The following is a 20,487-nucleotide window of genomic DNA, read 5'->3' on the forward strand; positions in this document are numbered from 1 at the left end:
GTTGGTCACATTACATGGATACGCAGACACATGTCCTCATGCCCACGCAGAATATACACATACTGTATGCTGAATAGACACATATAATCCTAAACACAAATTGCTAGCTGAATACTTACACACACTGTATGATTCCTATATCAAACATGCTTACTGATGGCTGAATACACAGTCACATACCAAACAGGTATCTACTGTTACCTAAATACAACACACCCACACATACACCAGTACATGTACATATCTACAGCCAAGAGGCAGTATGGTCCAGTGGCTGCAGTGCTGGCTTAGGAGGTACGAGACCAGCGTTCTAGTCCCAGTTGTGCCACTGATCTAGTGTGTGACAGCCGGTAAGTCATTTCACTTCCCTGAACCTCAGTTTCCCTTCCTACGTGTCTATTTAGACTGTAAATTCTTTGGGAAGGGACTGTACAGTGGACAGCTGTGCAAATAATTGATTTTTCAATTCATTGGCCATACCAGAAAAATTGGGAAAAATTATTTTCGGGTTGAAATGTTTCAGTTTCCAGGTTTTTTAACTTAATAAAATCAAATTCAATTTCAAAACTAAAGGTCATTGCGAATTGAAAGGTTTTATTTCCAAATGTTGAATGGAAACTTTCTGACTTTCCCCTCACCAAAATGTTGTTTTTTCCCCAATGAAATAATTAAGGAAGTTTGACATGAATTCAGGAAATGGTTTGGTTGACCTGAATTTGCATTTTTTGACAAAAAAAAAAAGAAAAAAAAAAAGGTTTTGGCCAAAAAATTTCATGCAGTTCTAGTACAATATGGCTACCAAATAAATAATAAAAATACAACGAGCAGAATACATTAAAACAGATGCTACGTTGCATGCCTACTGCTGGCTGAAACGCACCCCTATCCAGTACTGTATTGAATATTTCCAGTATTGAAATGCACCCCTATCCAGTACTGCTGCTGAATACATTCACTGGCATGCGAATACATATACTACTTAGGTTTGAGGGCCTCAGGCCATAAAGGCTTTCTATAAACTCATTCATTCTTTAAAGTTCCTACAGGTGCAGAGCTTTGACGTGTACATTGCCACTTTCTATACAACTCTGTTTCCTTTCCATTACAGGTGTTGGACTGCTCCGTGGAAAAACAATCAATTTACCAGTCATATTAGAATACTCAGCAACCTGGAAAAGGTCCCAAGCCTGCCCAGCGCAGCCGCTGGACAGTGTTATGTGATCTTAAACACGCTTTAATTTCTTCATATTCTATCCAGTACTTTCACACTGTAGCTAGTATTCAAGAACCATAGCTATAGTCCTGAGGGCGGCTGGGGAATGGGACCTTCTTTAAAAAGGGAATATGCACATAGTTAAAAACATCCAGGGCCTAATCTGACCCTCATGCCAGTGCAGCGGCAGGAACTCCAAGTGGCTGAGCTGAAGTGTGATTTGATGTGAAATAGTTGCGGGGGGGGGGGGAGGGGAAATCAGTGAATCACTCAGATGGGTCATTTCAGAAAATGACAGAACTGAAAGCCTAGGTTCTTAAGCACAAAACACGTACATATTTTAAAAAATGTAACACCCACCTCCCACGGCACTAGCTAAACTTACAAGTTCCATTGCAGTGGTTAGCAAAGGGGGGGGGGGGGCATTGTGTTTAGAACTCCTGGCCTCCTTTCTCTGCTCTGTGGTGCATTAAATGTGCACAGTGACTTGGTTCCCTTAATCTCAGCTTGACTCCCTATTGTTCCTTACCCCACCTACCACCCAGAGTGTAAGGGAGCCTTAGTTATAATGTAGAGGCTGTGGAGCTGTCTGACAGCATGAGTTAAAATAGGCCACTTTAAATTAAAAGCACTTTAAAGCAGGCCACTTTAAATTACATCCTCATGTTGGTTTCCTTGAAATTCTCCTCTTTTCTGGTCCCCTGACCTTCAAATGATACTAGCTTAGATTCCTATTCACTCGCTGAGATGTGGGGGTACAAATTCAGAGGTAATATGCAGCGGGGAAATGCAAGTTGGTGAGTGACAGTCTAAGGGCCTGTCTACACTGGGAAAATTTTCTAATGCATTTTAAAACTCATTCAGCAAAACAGATTTTTAAAGCAGCTCAGTAATGGAATATCCCCATTTTACCGATAGGGAAGTGAAGCACCGAGAGACTATGGGTACATCTACATCTGAGGTATGTTTCCCAGTTCCCGTAGACATATCCACACTAGTTCTGCTTGTGCTAGTGCCTAAAAATAGCCACGTCCCTGCAGGTGGTGGCTCGGGTTAGCCGTACCCGTGGGCACAGCTAGCACGGGTGTGTCTGCACAAGCTGGAAATCACACAGACCAGCTCAAATGTCAATGCACCCTTTGTAACTTACTTGCTGAAGGTTGCTTGGGATTTCTGAGGCAGAACAGGATCTTTCAAGTCCCAAACCAGTGCCCTAACTCCTGGGCCCTCCTTTCTCTCTAGTAATCCTGGTAATTAGTGTGTCTGTTCCCCCCTCCTCTAAGTGCCATTCTTTTGACCCGGCACCATAAAATATGTCCTGAGAGAATTTAGCCTAATATAGCCTGGCTCACTCAGGACTGGATGTGTGAAAAGCCCATGCCATAAATATTCATTAAATAAGCAAGAGAGCTTAATATAGAAACTCAAAGTCAAGTACTCTTAAAGCCCCCTCATTTCTTTTCAAACAATCAGCCAATGAAGATAAATTTGGTGAGGTCGATCACTTGCACTTTCAGGCGAAGGCTGTAAATCTCACTTTGGAAAAGAAAAATCACAAGTTTCACTGTTTATAATCTCTGCAGAAAGACCTGGGCCAGCATTTCTCTGCCCTAATTCCCAGTCTCATAACTGTCAGATTAGGAAACTGCCGCGTATAAGCCTCCTGAGTTTACAGAAAAACACCTCTTTGCTCTCTGCCACCACTTTAATCGGATGAACTAATAAAAACATGATTCACTATTCATACCAAGTGCCTGGAAGAAAGGAAATGGGAACAGAAGTAGTTTCAAAAAGCCATCTAAAGAATCTTCCACTCACAGCCCCTGGGGTCCCTCCCTTACCTACCAACTTCATCTCATTACCCATAATTTACCACCTCTTTCCCCTCATAATCCTTTGGGCCCCATCTACCAGCCTATGGTGTTTTCAACATTGTCTCAGAGCCCATAGGGCTGTTCATGCTCCCCTGTGGTGTCCTTTGACAGTGGTAGCTCCTCAGAGTCACAACACTGGCGCTGGCAATGTCAATTGTTTTTAATGGCAGATAAAAGGAAGGAGGGATGGGGCAGATACGGGAAGGAACAAACTGGTAACCCTCCCCGGATGATGCCTGCACTTCATGAATGAATGAGGGAGGCAACCTAGTGACAGAGGATGTGGAAAAAGCTAATGTACTCAATGCTTTTTTTGCCTCTGTCTTCACGAACAAGGTCAGCTCCCAGACTGCTGTGCTGGGCATCACAACATGGGGAATAGATGGCCAGCCCTCTGTGGAGAAAGAGGTGCTTCGGGACTATTTAGAAAAACTGGACGTGCACAAGTCCATGGGGCCGGACGAGTTGCATCCGAGAATGCTAAAGGAGTTGGCGGATGTGATTGCAGAGCCATTGGCCATTATCTTTGAAAACTCGTGGCGAACGGGGGAAGGCCCCGGATGACTGGAAAAAGGCTAATGTAGTGCCAATCTTTAAAAAAGGGAAGGAGGAGGATCCTGGGAACTACAGGCCAGTCAGCCTCACCTCAGTCCCTGGAAAAATCATGGAACAGGTCCTCAAAGAATCAATCCTGAAGCACTTACATGAGAGGAAAGTGATCAGGAACAGTCAGCATGGATTCACCAAGGGAATGATCATGCCTGACTAATCTAATCGCCTTCTATGATGAGATTACTCGTTCTGTGGATGAAGGGAAAGCAGTGGATGTATTGTTTCTTGACTTTAGCAAAGCTTTTGACACGGTCTCCCACAGTATTCTTTACAGCAAGTTAAAGAAGTATGGGCTGGATGAATGCTCTATAAGGTGGGTAGAAAGTTGGCTAGATTGTCGGGCTCAATGGGTAGTGATCAATGACTCCATGTCTAGTTGGCAGCCGATGTCAAGTGGAGTGCCCCAGGGATCGGTCCTGGGGCCGGTTTTGTTCAATATCTTCATAAATGATCTGGAGGATGGTGTGGATTGCACTCTCAGCAAATTTGCGGATGATACTAAACTGGGAGGAGTGGTAGATACGCTGGTGGGCAGGGATAGGATACAGAGGGACCTAGACAAATTGGAGGATTGGGCCAAAAGAAATCTGATGAGGTTCAATAAGGATAAGTGCAGGGTCCTGCACTTAGGACGGAAGAACCCAATGTACAGCTACAGACTAGGGACCGAATGGCTAGGCAGCAGTTCTGCGGAAAAGGACCTAGGGGTGACAGTGGACGAGAAGCTGGATATGAGTCAGCAGTGTGCCCTTGTTGCCAAGAAGGCGAATGGCATTTTGGGATGTATAAGTAGGGGCATAGCCAGCAGATCGAGGGACGTGATCATCCCCCTCTATTTGACATTGGTGAGGCCTCATCTGGAGTACTGTGTCCAGTTTTGGGCCCCACACTACAAGAAGGATGTGGATAAATTGGAGAGAGTCCAGTGGAGGGCAACAAAAATGATTAGGAGTCTGGAACACATGACTTATGAGGAGAGGCTGAGGGAACTGGGATTGTTTAGTCTGCAGAAGAGAAGAATGAGGGGGGATTTGATAGCTGCTTTCAACTACCTGAGAGGTGGTTCCAGAGAGGATGGTTCTAGACTATTCTCAGTGGTAGAAGAGGACAGGACAAGGAGTAATGGTCTCAAGTTGCAGTGGGGGAGATTTAGGTTGGATATTAGGAAAAACTTTTTCACTAGGAGGGAGGTGAAACACTGGAATGCGTTACCTAGGGAGGCGGTAGAATCTCCTTCCTTAGAAGTTTTTAAGGTCAGGCTTGACAAAGCCCTGGCTGGGATGATTTAATTGGGGATTGGTCCTGCTTTGAGCAGGGGGTTGGACTAGATGACCTCCTGAGGTCCCTTCCAACCCTGATATTCTATTCTATGATTCCTCTAAACATGTGTAAGAGCAGTGGTGGACTTGCTTGAATACAGTCTCAGAGTACATGGCATTTCCATGCTGCTTTTGGTCCAACATAGTTTCAATGAGGATGAGTCTACAGGAGCTTCTCACGTGCTACTCTAGCAGAAGTAGCTTTCCTAGGATCTTCCTTTCCCCAGGGCCAGGGATCTATTGTTTGGATTAAGCAGCATCTCCAGCAGCACTAAAAATAAAACTGCACATTCAAGGTACTGGAAGAGCTTTAGAGAGAGAAATGTTCCAGAGGAGGGTGACAAATTTGTGAAGGCATCCTGTCGCACACACAAAAACTGCACTTGCATGGGCAAATTTTAAAGGTGCAACTTATCATGGGCACCAAACTTGGTGAATCAGCCCTTAGCGGTTTCCAATGGAATAAGACCAAAATAATAGATTTATATATAGACGACATTTCTGTCTTTACCTTTAATTGCAAAAGGTTCTAAAAAGGGCAACAAAAATGATTAGGGTATGGGACAGGGCTGCCATATGTGGAGAGATTAATAAGACTGGGATTTTTCAGCTTGAAAAAGAGATAACTAAGGGGGGATATGATAGAGGTCTATAAAATCATGATTGGTGTGGAGAAAGCGTAAATAAGGAAGTGTTATTTACTCCTTCTCCTAACACAAGAACTAAGGGTGACCAAATGAAATTAATAGGCAGCAGGTTTGAAACAAACAAAAGGAAGTATTTCTTCACACAACACACAGTCAACCTGTAGAACTCCTTGCCAGAGGATGTTGTGAAGGCCAAGACTATAATGGGGTTCAAAAAACAACTAGATAAGTTCATTGAGTATAGGTCCATAAATGGCTATTAGCCAGGATGGGCAGGGATGGGGTCCCTAGCCTCTGTTTGCCAGAAGCTGGGAATGGGCAACAGGGGATGGATCACTTGATGATTACCTGTTGTCCATTTCCTCTGAAGCACCTGGCATTGGCCACTGTCAGAAGACAGGATACTGGGCTAGATGGACCATTGGTCTGACCCAGTATGGCCGTTCTTATGTTCATCTATCAAAATGGGAAATATGAACTTTCCATCCTCTTCTTTATTTTGCCCTCCAGGTTCTTCAGAAACAGTCCCCAGATAATAATGAAAGAATGATGAGTCTCCAATACCATCAGACATTTTCTCTCCCAGCGGTACAGAAATATTCCAGTAAGCTCACCAATTGAAGGTGAAACAGCATGAGACTAATCCTACCTGTAGGACTGCAGAATGCATCTCCATTAAATACATACTGAAAACAAAGGTTAGCCAGCCATATTGTATTAAGGAGTTCAGAAAGAATGTGCTGGTTTGAAGAGACACATTTAGCACACTGAGTGGGTCGGAGTCTTCCTAATGTTTAGTCACTGATGCGTTAATACCACAGGAGGACACTGGAATCTGGAATTATGTCTGCTCAGTTCGCAACTACCGTGCTGACACGGGGAGCTATAAACAGTGGAAGAAATGCCTTTGCATCCAACTGCAAGTGACTATACAAATAAGAAACATGTCAGAAAAAGAGAAAAGTAAACAACAAAGGCTCAAAGTGCAGGGGAGTTCCCAGAAAACACTGGCCATAGGATAGGAATTGTTCTACCCAGTTCTGATGTCCTGGAAACTTCCTGTGCATCACTGGTTAGAGGAACAAATGGAAAGGGCCTTGCTATCAGAACATCTCTCTCAGTCCTGTATCAGTGGAGGTCTGTTGGCTACCGTACATTCCTCCAGCGACTCGTCTAATGAGAGACTTGGTGTAACAAGGGTTTTACTGGGCGTAAGCACAGAGCCACCTAAGCTCTTCTACCAAAAGTCAACACAGAGCTCACCCACAATAACCCAACAGTCAGGTCTGTGCGCACATGCCCCTGGGTAATATAGTCAGGGCCCAATTTTCAGAAGAGGCGATATCAGGTGCTTAGATGTCTATGTGTCATACAATGCACCCACCGAACTATGCATTAAATTGTTTGCAGCTACATCACTTGGGGTGAAAAAACAGAGACTGAGTGGAGATCCCTTTGAGAGCTGGGACCTCAGTGTACCAGAGGAGAAGAACATGGCAGCATCTTCTCCTCTTAAAGACTAGCTATGGGGACTAGACATGTGTATCATGGACAGGAAGCCTCTTGCCTTCAGGGACTAGGGTGTATGAGACAATAGGTTAGAGACTCCAAAATTAGTCTACTTTGGATTCACAGGACAGTTGCCACAGCATCCATTGGAGAAACAGGAGCATTCATTGTGAGCCGACCTCTCTAGGGGAGTGGGAATAAAACCTTCTTTCATGCCTGCAGTGGTGCTGACCCTTGCTGCGTGAACCCCAAAGTCTGTTGGCCATGGGCAACATTGCTGGGATTGCTGCGCTGGCCTAAAACTGAGGCTCTCTGCTCGTTCCCTGGACAGGAACAGTGCAAGCAATGCAAGCATCAGCGCACGGCCCGGCCCATGGGAGCACCTCAGGTTAGCTCAGCCTTTGGCCTCTTGGTTGAGATTGCCAGCAAGGGGTACTAGTTGGGATGAGCCTGATCCAAAGCCCTAGATCCAAGCACTCCAGATTTTTGGGGACATCTGCACTGGAACTTTATGGCTTGGGCTCATCCCTGGGTTTTTTGTGATGTATCCTCCAGGAAGGTTGGTTGAGGCCACCAAACTGCTGTGAGATCCTGTGGTACAGATCCATCATCACTATTGGTCTGAGGAAGAGCCGAAGTCATGATCTAAAATAGGGAAGCTGAAGCATGCTGCAAGAGAACTAAAACCCCAAAATCCAAGGGCCTGTTGCTCACTTTCAGTAAAGCCCCTTTACATTGACAGTAATTGAGAGTCAGGCCACAAACCTCCCGCCCTTTCCGTCAGTTCCAAATGTCCTAGGGAGGTTTTCTGTAGGAGGAGCTGCCACTGACTCGCAGGGCTACAATGCTTGTGTGGAAGTTACCCGCAAAGTGGAGATTCACCATGAGAATGGAACACTACCAGGCCTGATCAGTGCCGAGGTTTAGGAGTAAGCATTAGATTGAGACAATGTGTGTACTTGCGTGTACCAGACCTAACGTGAGAAGAACCCATGAATGGTGCCAGATCAACAGGCCCCGGAGTTCTCTCTGCAGGCACAGTCCAGTTACAGCAGAAGCAGCTGAAGACTGAGATTTTCCATACTGTCCTGCCAACGGGTCTGCCTGGGAGGCGCCACCACTAAGGATAGGAGGTAGCTCAGCTTCCGTGGCCCATGAAATACACAGCCTCTTACTGAGACAGCCAAAAAGAGCATTATTGTGTGCCGGTTTGGGGAGTGGTTTGGGGTTTTTTATGAGGACACCTGCTCACTGGGACATGGCCTAATTCCCATCAGCTTCATTTCACGTAGGCTCGCAAACAGCCATCACATGGGGTCAACTTTTATGTCCACCAGCCTGGGCTGAATTCAAAACCAGCAACACAGAGGCAAAAGGCTCCCTATACCCCTCACCAAACCAGAGCTCCAACACTCGCTACCGCAAAAAGGAAGAGCAATTGGTAAAAACATAGCCAGGCCTGGCAAGCAACTAAGCAGGGGTCAAGGTTAATCACGCGGCTCATGGTAAAAAAAAAAAAAAAAAAAAAAAATCTCCCCCACAAGGCTACGAGAGCAGGAGAAGACTGTGCTAATGAAGTCTCCATGCTGAGCCCTCTCCCTCCAGGGAGCGTCTAGCTAGCCTCTGTACAACACAGAATGGGCTCTGCTCACCTGCTCGTGGTACTCGATCCCCATGCTGAGGGTGTTGATCAGAATGGCAATCATGATCCCCCGGCCAAAGTACTTGCTGTCCACGATCTTCTGGAATGTCTCGCACACCACTTTCCAGAAAGCTAGGATTTGGCTGGTTTTCCTTCCCTTGGTTTTCCCTCGCTGAGGGTCCCTCTGGTCGCTGTAGTGGACGTCTTGAGTGAATTCATACACCCCCTCGCTGTCCGAGTCCGCCGTCTCATTGTCCGTGAGCTCCAGGTCACGAGCCAGAATCTTGATGCAGTAGGGGCAGCTGTCTGGGTTGCAGGAACCACTGTCCAGTTTCACACACTGGCTGGAAATTTTGCAAGAACTTTGACAGGCACCTAAAACACAAATAAGCTGAGGTAAGAGGAGTCTGTTCCCTGCATGCTGGGTCAGGGAAGCTAAGGGTTCAAATGACAGGAACTCCACATTCATTTTATTACCATGTGACGCTCTCTGTCTAGATCCTCCTTGTACAGGCTGACAGGAGTCTGGTTGGTCCCTAAGTCTGCATGAAGGCCAGAGAGAAATTATATTCTTGCTCCCTGTCTCAGCACTGGCCCTTTAAGAGGGAAAAGGCCAGGGCAGCTGTGGCTAGTCAGCTGATCACCAGCTGGGCTATCAGAGAAGGTGAGTCAGGCCTGAGAGTCAGTCCCAAAAGGGGCAGAGAGAGCTTTCACTGCATGCTCCCTGAGACTAGGGAAACGGGTCAGACAGGAGACCTGGGTAGTGGGAGCAGGAGCAGTAGGAAGTTCCCTGGGAGTGGTTGCTGTAGTGGGAACCTGCGGGGGGGAAAGGGTTTCCAGAGAGAGTGCCCTGGGAGGCCGTGCTCAGTGAACAGAGCACAGGAGAATCCTGCCATAGGCCCTAAAGCAGGAGGAATTGAGAGAGGCAAAGGGAAAACTCCCCTGGGAGCTATAGCCCAGGCTGGATGGAGAAGCTGTGTTTGTGAGGTTTTTGCCTATATTTGAGAAATAAAACTGCCTGGAAAAGAGACTCTGGGTGTGGCAAGTGGTCCTTTGTGGGCTGGGGACAAGCTATCACCTTACACATCCATAAAAGTTCAGAGCTTCTCTTTTAGACCTCAGGGGCTGTTCAGCTTCCTCACTCCCCTCTCCAAGATCCCAGCGCCACTCTGCTTTCTCACTAACAATATTATTTATTCCCAGTTCCACCCACAATTGGAGCTGGACCACATCTGTCAGCCAAAAAATGTGAAAATCAGTGACACCAGAACATTTCATGAATTCGTGTCAGTTTCGCCTGTTTGTTTAAAAAAACAACAAAAATTCCGAAAATGTTGACACGTTTGGTCTTTTCATTTTGAAATTTTCTTCACATTTATTGAAAAAAAAGCCCAAACTGGGCATGGCATTGAAACGAAACATTTCATTGTGGGGAGAATGAAACATTTAATTTGACACAAAATAAAAGAAAACTTTTAAAGAAACATTTTGATTCACCAAAACTGTTGAAATATTTTGTTTTTGATTTGACCCGCAATGAAATTTCATACTGATTTTTCAGAATTGCCAGGGAACCAAAAAAATCAGTTATTTGCTCAGCTATACCCACTCTCCTTTTCTTATCCTTGGTCTGTGGGGGCAGGATCCACAGATCAGAATCTGTCCTTTAGAAGTGTTTAGAAAGCACATAGCGGGCATTACAGCTAACAAATAAATAACAAGGCCCGATGCCTGTTCTAAGCATCTCCCAATTTCAGGAATTATTCTCTTATAAACCCCAGTTGCTTAGATTCCCCCAACCCTTGTACTGCACGTCCCAAGCAGGTTAAAAAGGGTCATGCAGAAACATTATACTCCAAGGATCTTCCTTTTATATACTAAGTGGTTTTCTGCTGCCCACAGTGAGACATTTTCACCAGCCAAGGGATCCTTACCACCTCATTATACCTTTGGCTATTAGGGCTAACAGAAAGCAATCAGCTCCTCCAGAACCTGTGTTAGGTGTTGTAATTAGAGACAGTGCAGGAGCCAGCGAGTGACTTTCATACTCCTGCTGTTTGCTGATACTTCAGAATTACTAGCTTCCCCCTAAACATATGATTCTCAAATCGTTCCTCACAATGGCAGCTCCCAGCTGACAGATGGTTCCTTCACTTGACTGTACAGGCAGGATATGCTTCTATCATAGCTGCCTGCAAGAGGAACAGGACGTCTGCATGCTCATGCCTGATGCAGCCACAGTATCACCATCCAGGTTAGGTGAAATAAAAACCAAGTTCTCCCACCCCCACCTCAAAACCTTTGCCCATTTTCAGAGCCCAACTCAAATAACTTGTGGGGTTCTGGAATGACTGGAAAACCTTGTCCACTTCACACACAAGGTTCCAGTCAGGAGGGCGAACTGGAAAGGTTAAAACAGAGCGAAAGGCCATTGGTTTGGGGTTTTTTTGTTTTACTGGGACAGAAAGTGGACTTGCCAGAAAGCGGACTTGCCAGAAAGCTTCTACTAGAAGGACTTCCAGACCCCAGAGGCTGAGAGAGTTTGAACAAGGTTTGGCTATGTTCCCAAACCGCAGAGTGTAAAGGGGGAAGTAATGTCGTACAGAGAAGGTCTTAGACTGGGATTCAGGAGACCTCGGTTCAGTTCCTGGCTCTACCACAGACTTCTGGCGAGATTCTGAACAAGTCCCTTGGGACCTGATTTTCAAACTTGCTGAGCCCCGCAGTTGTCATTGCCTTGACTTAGAGTTGTAGGTGATCAGAACCTCTGAAAATCAGGCCCAGAATCTTTCTGAGCCTCAGTTCCCTCTCTGTACAATGGGGATAACCGTACTCATGGGTGCATTATGGGGATAAATTATTTCCAATCTGTGAGGCACTCAGATACTACAGTAATGGGGAGCAATATAAGCACCTAGAGAGGCAGCTCTCCAAACCCAAACCAAACATCAAAGAGTGGGCAGTACAGCCAGCACTGAGGGCAGTGTTCTGCCTACAGATGGGCCAGAACACCCCTGCGCTTTGGGCAAGTTGAGATCCAGATCTGCACTTTGTGGCTTGGGCCCAGCTCTAGTCTGATTAGGAAATGCCATGATTTGAGGTGGTCAGTGGGACTGGGGAGAAGAGCTAGGCAAGACAAACTCTTACAAAAAACACAGATTTCCTGATAGTCCATTGCCCTAGGTGTTTGCCGGTGCAAAGCTGGGAAGCAGAGACTTCCACTCAGGATCTGAACTCAGGATGCATTTTGCAGGCAGGAAGATTCTGACTTGGCCTTACCTGGAAAGCCAGCTCCTGTACCTGTACTGCGGACTGAAAAGAATCCTGGAAAGATTCAGTGGAAAGAAAAAAAAAATTGGGACTTAGGTCTTATTTCTGGAATGCAACCAAAGGCTGACCCCCAGCTCCAGCACTCACCAGTACTCTGGGTCTCCAGGAGCTTGTGCATGGTGCTGTATGGCCCAGGAGGGATATTAAGGTTGGTTAGCGTGCTGGCCCCAGGGTTCACTGTAGAATCTGCTACATTTTTCTCTTTCAGCATCTCATGGGAGGTGCTTGGGTGTACGGTGGGATAGACCTTGTTGCCAACCACATTCTTGGGGAGCACCTCTGGGCTTGGTAAACTCAAGCCAGGCTGAAGGAGGGGTGACCTGCAACGGACAGGCTCAAAGTGGCAATCTGCATGATAGATGCTGTGCACGGACTCTGCAGCAGCATTGGGGGCAGAATGGGGATTAGATGTTGCGGGAGGGAGCATGAGCCTGTTGGTGCCATTGTGGAGTGAGCTGGTTTCCACATCGCTGATTTCAGGGCTGGCGCGTGGTGCCCGCAAGTTCCCATTTCCCAGGTGGTAGTGGTGGTGGTGGTGGTGGTGATGGTGAATCAGATGGTGCACTGATGACCTTTTCCTCTGCCGATGTTTGCACGGCTGCCTCTCGGCCCCACTCTTATTCCTCGGGCTGGAGAGGAGACCCAATTTGAACCCTGCCTCTCTATAGCCTTTGACCACCTGTTTGCTGGCCTTACGGGCAATGTAAACCAGATATTTGAGAAGTTCATCATAGCAGCTACCCGGCTCCGAAAAACTGGCCAGCGTGCTGGCATTGGATAGGTAGCGGACCCGCTGCTCCTTCATCAGCTGGCTCTCTCGCTGCTTTGTCTCAGAGAACTGGGTGGCGATGACCACTAAGCACAGGTTGATCATGAAGAAGGAGCCCACCTAAAGGAGAACAGAAGATGCCATCAGCCCAAGAGAGAGGGTGGCAGGGTATGTGTGTAATGACTTTTGATAGCTGCTACCACAATGAAAACAAAAGGACCCCAAACAGGGATCAGAACCTATTGTTCTAGTCAGTAGAGCTGGCCAACACTTTTCAGACAAAAGGGTTTTTTTCCCCCCACCAAAAAATAAATAAATGCACATTTGGGTCTACCAAAATATTTTGCAAAGTTGTGCCGAATTTGCTAAATGGTTTTGGCTGGAAAAAATAGTTGAAACAAAACATTTAGATTTTTCTATTCAAAATGACTTTGCATTTCAAATATGCTTCAATTTTATTTTGGAAAAAAAAAGTTAAAACCCTTTGAACAAAAGATTTCATTTTGAGTTGAACCAAATGGGTTTCCTTGATGCAAAACATTTTTTTCGACATTTACATTTCTCTCCAAAAATTGAAAAGTTTTGTTCTGGGTCAACTAGAACAATGTCCCTCCCCCGCCTTTTTTTTTTTTTTTGGTTTGGCCACTGAACCAAGCAATCAGTTGTTCGCACTGCTCTTCTAGACACTGAACAAACAAATAACACAGCTTGTCTCTGCCCCAGGTTGCTCAAAGGATAAGGTAGGATATTGCGGACAGGTGAATAAATGTGTGTGTGTGTTAGTTGTAAGGGTGATCTCAGGAATCGCACATGGTCACTAGTTTAGCCAAAGACAGATCATGGTGGTTTGCAGGCATCACAGCAGAGATGGGTTTTAAGCAGGGATCTGAAAGAAGATGAAGTGGCAGCTTTGTGAAATCTGTTGCGGGAGGTTTTCCCGCAACATAAGGGAGAGGACAGGAGACAGTGTGACGGTGCTTGTGGGAAAAGCAGGCGATGGAGGTTGGCGTCATTGACGGAGCAAATGGTCGGGTGGACACACAAGAAGAAATGACTTTCACAAGTAAAGCAGGGCCATGCAGAGGAGGAGCTTAAAGGTGAAGATAGAAGCACCTTGTGCTCGGTGAGGAGGTGGTGGTGGCAGCCAGCAGAAGGACACAAAAAGTGGGGGTGAGAGGGCCATGGATGTGGGTGTGTGTGTGAACGTGTAGGAGCAGTGGAGGCTGGACACATCTGACACTGATACACCATAGGCAAGGGCTAATATTTCAGCAAAGAGTAGACATCACACCCTGACTCACTCACAGGGTGGGCGGCCCCCTGTCCTGTCTGCCTTGAGGGGCACGCAGGAGACAGCCTCTCAGAATCTCCACTGTGGGGCCTCCCACGCCAGGTCTCCACGGGTGACATCATATATCAAAGAGGAGGGAAAGTTTATTTTGACTAAGAGACTTTGCTTTTTTTTTTTTTTAATATCCGAGGTCCTCTTTGGGGTTTTGTTTTGTTTTTTGTGTTTTGTTTTATGTCTCAGCAGACACTGCTTGTAATTATCACAATTAACTGCATTAGAATGAAAGCACTGAGCCCTTTTGATAGGAGGCTTTTTCTTCTGGCAGCGTGTGGGTGGCTTGTGAAATCTTTGTTAACAGGATTTATGGGGATATTGTTACTCAAGAGCATCAGCTGTCTGTAGCCAAGGATTTGATATCTGATTCCAAACTTGGGTTTCATTAGATTCTGTGTTGTGTAGATCATGGGCACTATTCCACCTTGATTAAAAAGAGCAACCAATCACTTCTCAGTCTTGCATTCTCCCCAGTCCCTCATAATACATAACAGCACAGGCTATCAATGCCTTGCTCTGCATTGTCTTTGGAATGCACAGAGCATACGGATCTGTTGCAGAGCAGAAGGAACGATCACTGAGTAGGAACAGAAACCCTTCGAGGACTCTGAGAACTAGTGATAGACTAAACAGCCTTTAACCTCTAGGTCACCGGTTCAAATCCAGGACTGAGTTGGTAACGACTATGAATGAGCACAATGGTGTTTGGTGGCCAACGTGCAGTGATTCTGGTGGCCTTGGTCCATGCCTAACAGGACAGGAGTCCACAACACAGAAGCTATCCCAGGGGGCAGTCTCAGCAGTCTCCAGAGATGTGGGCCTCAGCAGGTTGGGATTGAGGCACAACTGAGCATGTGTGCTGCACTGAGGGCTCCAGCCTCCAGGACCATCAGTCTGACACTTTCCATCAAAGTAGGAGCGATGGTGTTTTCTTGTGGGTGGAGCCTTTGACAGGCACCAAGTACCCCAAGAGTTCGAGCAGGCCGACACCTTTCAGCGGCAGGAAACTCACTTACTGTTTCATTTACTTTTTTTTTTTTTTTTTTTTTAATAAAAAGGCAAAGAGGAGGAGTCTACTGCAAAGCAGGAAGAAGGATGAGGAGGGTGACGTATTGCCGAACAGGAGGAGGCAGACCCATTGTAGAACAGGAGAACTTATACTTACTTCAGTTCTCGTCTCCAGCAAAATACAGCTAGATGTACAACTACAGCAGAAATTCACCCCCACGCAACATATTTCACCCCTTTAACAAGGAGAAATGGGGTTGTTCCAATGTATGTAAAACTCATCTGCAGGTCCTCCAATGAGTTGGTTTCCACCTCTCCCAGCCTGGATTAAGTGCTATCTCCAACACCCTTCCTGCCCACTCTTCCCATTCACACCACTACGTCCTTCCCTGTACGCCTGAGCAAAAGGTGTGCTACCCACTGGGCGGGCTGAGAGATCACTCACGATGATCAGAAGGATGAAGTAGATGAAATTGTAGAAGGAATGAGCATCCATGACGAAGTACATGATGTCCACCCAGCCCTCCAGCGTGATGACCTGAGAGAGGCAGGAGAAAGAACAATCAGCTCACCAGTCACCACCCCCATAGGCCTAAGCACAGGAGGAACAGCACTCACGCCCTTCGCACTGGTCAGTGACAATCTGGTTGCACCAAGGCCATGTACTACAGCTCAGAGGGAAAAATCCTGCTCCCTGAAAGTCAGTGGCAAAAATTCCAATTAACCTCAACGGAGCAGCGTTTGGTCACCCAAGTTTTGTAGCTCTAAAATAGAGTCACGCTGAGGAGAAGGACGTAAACCAATCTAACACAGTCTGCTCTCACCGCAGCTGGAAATGGCCTTTTCCTACCACCTCTTGGGCCAGATACCTGCTCAGTAGCACCTTGCTCTTCGTCTCAAATACACTGGTATGTTTCAGTGTGGGATGAGCATAGTATAGAATAGTGGGATGGATTCATTGTGCTTACAAAGGTTCATACACCATTTGTTAACATGCTTATTTAATGCCACTCAAAGTGGTAATTGGAAACATATCTCATGTTAAAAAGCCTTATGGCAATGATGCTTCCAGGGTCCCAAGAGCTGACGATGCAAAGAAAAGTGATGCACAAACTGAGTTGGAAGGAAACTCTTGGGTGAAATTTACCGCTGTGCAGAGAACCTGCAGAAAAGCCTGTATACCTCTTAAATCCCAGTTAATCCCTTCAATTGAATTTAAATGGTGCATAGACCTTCTACACAGGAGTGGATTTCCCTCCAAGTGAGGAAGGCTTCTTCAGACTGGACATCAAATTGCCCTCCTGGCAGCCTACGGGGCTCTTGCATTACTGCTCAAGGAGTGGAATAGCTATAGGAGAGCAGGTCTGGTCCTGCAGATACTTGTGAACCTAGCACTGATCAAGGTAGATTTGACCTGACCTGTGAGTACTCACTCTCAGCGGGGGTGAGAATGGGAGCCCACCCACCGTGCTCACCTGAAATATTGCGATCCATGCATATCCGATGTTGTCAAAGTTGATGGCTCCTTTGAAGGGGTTGTGCTCCCCAGCCGAACAGTTGGTGTAATACTGGTTCCAATTGACGCAGGAGGTGTTAGTGGTGTCGTTATAGGCGTAAAAGTCCAGGGTGCACTCCAGGCCTTCTTCCCTCCGTGTCGGGATACTGCGGCAGTAGCGCATTCCATTCTCCCGAGGCTGGGAGCAGATGAAGGGATTTTCATCCTCATTCTCTGTCTGATAGTATCTTTCCATTTCTACTGTGTAGGGCCTGAAAGAGACCAGACAAGGGTGGGTTTTGCACAGTGACTAAAGGCAATCTGTCAAGAGAACAACAGTAACACTCAGGTGTCTAACAGCTTTTATCCAGGATCTCAAAGCATTTTACCGAATGATTGAATTCACCCTGCAGAAGCCCTCTGATGTGACTTCATATTATTAAGCCCATGTTGGGAAACTAAGGCCTGGTCTATCACTTAAAAACTAGATTGACCTAGCTACACTGCTAAGGGGCATGAAACATTCATATCCCTGAGCACCGTAGTCAAGCCGGCCTAACTCCCAGAGTAGATGTGGCTAGGTCAATGGAAGAAGTCTTCTCTCAACCTAGCTACCGCAGCCTGGAGGGGAGGATTAGCTAAACCCCTTCCATCAGCGTAAGAAGTGTCTACAGTATGGTGCTACTGTAGCACGGCTGCACTGATGTAACTGTGCCTCTGTAGTGTCTGTAGTGTCGACCTGGCTTGGGGCAAAGAGAGGCAAAGGGACTTGCCTAAGGTCACTCAGAGAGTCAGTGGCGGAGCCAGGAAAAGCTCTCAGGGGTCATGACTCTTACTCTGCTGTTACAATCACTAGCATGCACAGCGTCTCTTCACCTATTGAATGGCAAGGAGAAAAAGAGAAACAGCAGAAAAAGAAATAAAGAGGGGGGAGGAGGAAGTGAGAGAAATAGTTTGGACATATTGCGCCAAATTCCACTGTTAGGTGCCATGGTGTAACTCTGGAGTAACACTGCTAATGTTATTGCAGAAGAGTAACTCCACCCAGATGTAGTCCTGGTTTACATTGGTGGAACAGAGAGCAGCATGTGGCCCACAAATTTTACATCCTTTATGAAGTTGTTGTCACTGAAGTCAGATGGGAATAGTCTGTTAAGGCCAATTTATCTTCTGCCCTCCCAGAGTTGCTGAGAACATCTGTGCAGCAGGAGAATGCATTGCTTGGATAGACTCCTTCACAAGGCAAGCACCACCCAAGGTTCCCTGCACCACTGTTAGCTCTCTTGCTCAGGGCTCAAGGTGACAGTTCAATGTCAGACAAGCTGAAAATTCCCTCCAAAGGTGATCCTGGAACAACAAGCAAGTCCAAATCACATGCTCCGGGGAGACAAAACAGCCCCGTGGTCAGCTGGAAACTAGCTTATTTTTGCTCAATAAATGGCTATTTCCTTAATGCCACCTGGACTCCCACTAAAGCTTGCAAAGCTATTTTTAAGCCTAGTTCGGCCCAGTTAATTCCTGCAGAATTGCCTTTAATACCATCCAAAGCTTAGCTAAAGTCCTGGAATTCTGGTTCAATTAAACAGCACCCAGACCAGTAGCTGCATTGGCTTTACCCAACTGCAAAACAGTTCATTTGCTCTATTACCCATTTACCTAAAGGGCCTTTCCATGTTAATGAAACTCCAGCTCCCCTCCCAGAGAATGAAACCTACAAGAGGCATGACACACTGTTCAGAGCTGAAAAGGAGAGGACTGAGATTCTCCCATTACCTCTCGGCATGGATGTAACAACTTGATCAACTCCTGGAATTTTACAGGCAAAATGATTCATGGGCAACCTACAACATTTCAGGTCCTGTGTTTTGCATCTGGACCTCACCCCTCTAGTAGTGAGAGCATAGTTATATTTACTGTAGTTCTGTTGTGTCTCTTTTGATGTTTTGGACAGCGGTTCTTTAAGAAGAATCATAGAATATCAGGGTTGGAAGGGACCTCAGGAGGTCATCTAATCCAACCCCCTGCTCAAAGCAGGACCAATCCCCAATTTTTGACCCAAATGGCCACCTCAAGGATTGAACTCACAACCCTGGCTTTAGCAGGCCAATGCTCAAACCACTGAGCTATCCCTCCCAATAAAGAATACTAAGGCTCTGGTTCTCAGCCTGGGAGTTGACACTCCTGGGGTTTAGTGAATCGGTATCAGGGCATCATGATCACCTTGCCCCAGGCTAGATCAAGACTAGGGGAGAGTGGAGTTGGAGGCGTCCCAGTCTGGAAAAGGTAGATAACCACTGTATTAGGGGATATTCAGAATATCAGTAAGGTACTGAAAGCGTTAATACTCCAGGCAAGTGGTCTGGCCAAGAATAAGTTAGAAATTGGAAGCCAGCAAACAAAGTTTGATCAGAACAGTCCCTTCTGGCCTTAAAAATTGATGAACATGAATAGCTCTTTGGGGAGGGACTGCATCTTCCTGTGTGTTTGCACAGCCTACAGCATAATGCAGGCTATGCTCAGTGCAGTTATCTGGTTGGGATCATTAGATGCTACGGCTACTGCAATAAAATAAATAGTCATAGCTGCTGAATGGGGCTTAGGTCTCAGTGTCTTGGCACATGCAGAAAAGGTCACGCAGTAATTGCATGCTGAAGCTGGGAAGTCTGAGCGATCTCTCTCTCCCAGGTTTTCCTATCCAGCAGGGTGGTATCTAAGCACTCTACAACAATTAAAGGCAGTGCTCCATGTACCTGAAATGGCACTGTTGTCACAACCTCCTTTGTTCCTGCAGGGCATATCTGGGGGGTGGAGTTTGGGAGTAGGGAATATTTAGGGCTGTTGATTTTGTGGAGATAGAGGTGGTTAGGGACTATTTAGAAAAGCTGGACGTGCACAAGTCCATGGGGCCGGACGAGTTGCATCCGAGAGTGCTGAAGGAATTGGCGGCTGTGATTGCAGAGCCATTGGCCATTATCTTTGAAAACTCGTGGCGAACCGGGGAAGTCCCGGATGACTGGAAAAAGGCTAATGTAGTGCCAATCTTTAAAAAAGGGAAGAAGGAGGATCCTGGGAACTACAGGCCAGTCAGCCTCACTTCAGTCCCTGGAAAAATCATGGAGCAGGTCCTCAAAGAATCAATCCTGAAGCACTTGCATGAGAGGAAAGTGATCAGGAACAGCCAGCATGGATTCACCAAGGGAAGGTCATGCCTGACTAATCTAATTGCCTTTTATGATGAGATTACTGGTTCTGTGGATGAAGGGAAAGCAGTGGATGTATTGTTTCTTGACTTTAGCAAAGCTTTTGACACGGTCTCCCACAGTATTCTTGTCAGCAAGTTAAGGAAGTATGGGCTGGATGAATGCACTACAAGGTGGGTAGAAAGCTGGCTAGAGTGTCGGGCTCAACGGGTAGTGATCAATGGCTCCATATCTAGTTGGCAGCCGGTATCAAGTGGAGTGCCCCAAGGGTCGGTCCTGGGGCCGGTTTTGTTCAATATCTTCATAAATGATCTGGAGGATGGTGTGGATTGCACTCTCAGCAAATTTGCGGATGATACTAAACTGGGAGGAGTGGTAGATACGCTGGAGGGGAGGGATAGAATACAGAAAGACCTAGACAAATTGGAGGATTGGGCCAAAAGAAATCTGATGAGGTTCAATAAGGATAAGTGCAGGGTCCTGCACTTAGGACGGAAGAACCCAATGCACAGCTACAGACTAGG

The 20,487-nt window shown here is 46.4% G+C and overlaps 1 protein-coding gene across 1 annotated transcript in view; it reads right to left on the reverse strand.

Annotated features, from left to right (window-relative positions):
* The window catches only part of CACNA1G (calcium voltage-gated channel subunit alpha1 G), a 282,700-nt gene that overhangs the window by 111,072 nt on the left and 151,141 nt on the right, over positions 1-20,487 (reverse strand). The window contains exons 6-9 of the mRNA XM_073310526.1: positions 16,744-17,035; positions 15,714-15,806; positions 12,234-13,035; positions 8,827-9,191 (exon numbers count right to left, since the gene is read on the reverse strand). Coding sequence (XP_073166627.1) covers positions 8,827-9,191; positions 12,234-13,035; positions 15,714-15,806; positions 16,744-17,035 — 1,552 coding nt within the window. The remainder of the gene's footprint in view (positions 1-8,826; positions 9,192-12,233; positions 13,036-15,713; positions 15,807-16,743; positions 17,036-20,487) is intronic.

Source organism: Lepidochelys kempii, chromosome 14, assembly GCF_965140265.1.
Source record: "Lepidochelys kempii isolate rLepKem1 chromosome 14, rLepKem1.hap2, whole genome shotgun sequence".
Classification (NCBI taxonomy): Eukaryota; Metazoa; Chordata; order Testudines; family Cheloniidae; genus Lepidochelys; species Lepidochelys kempii.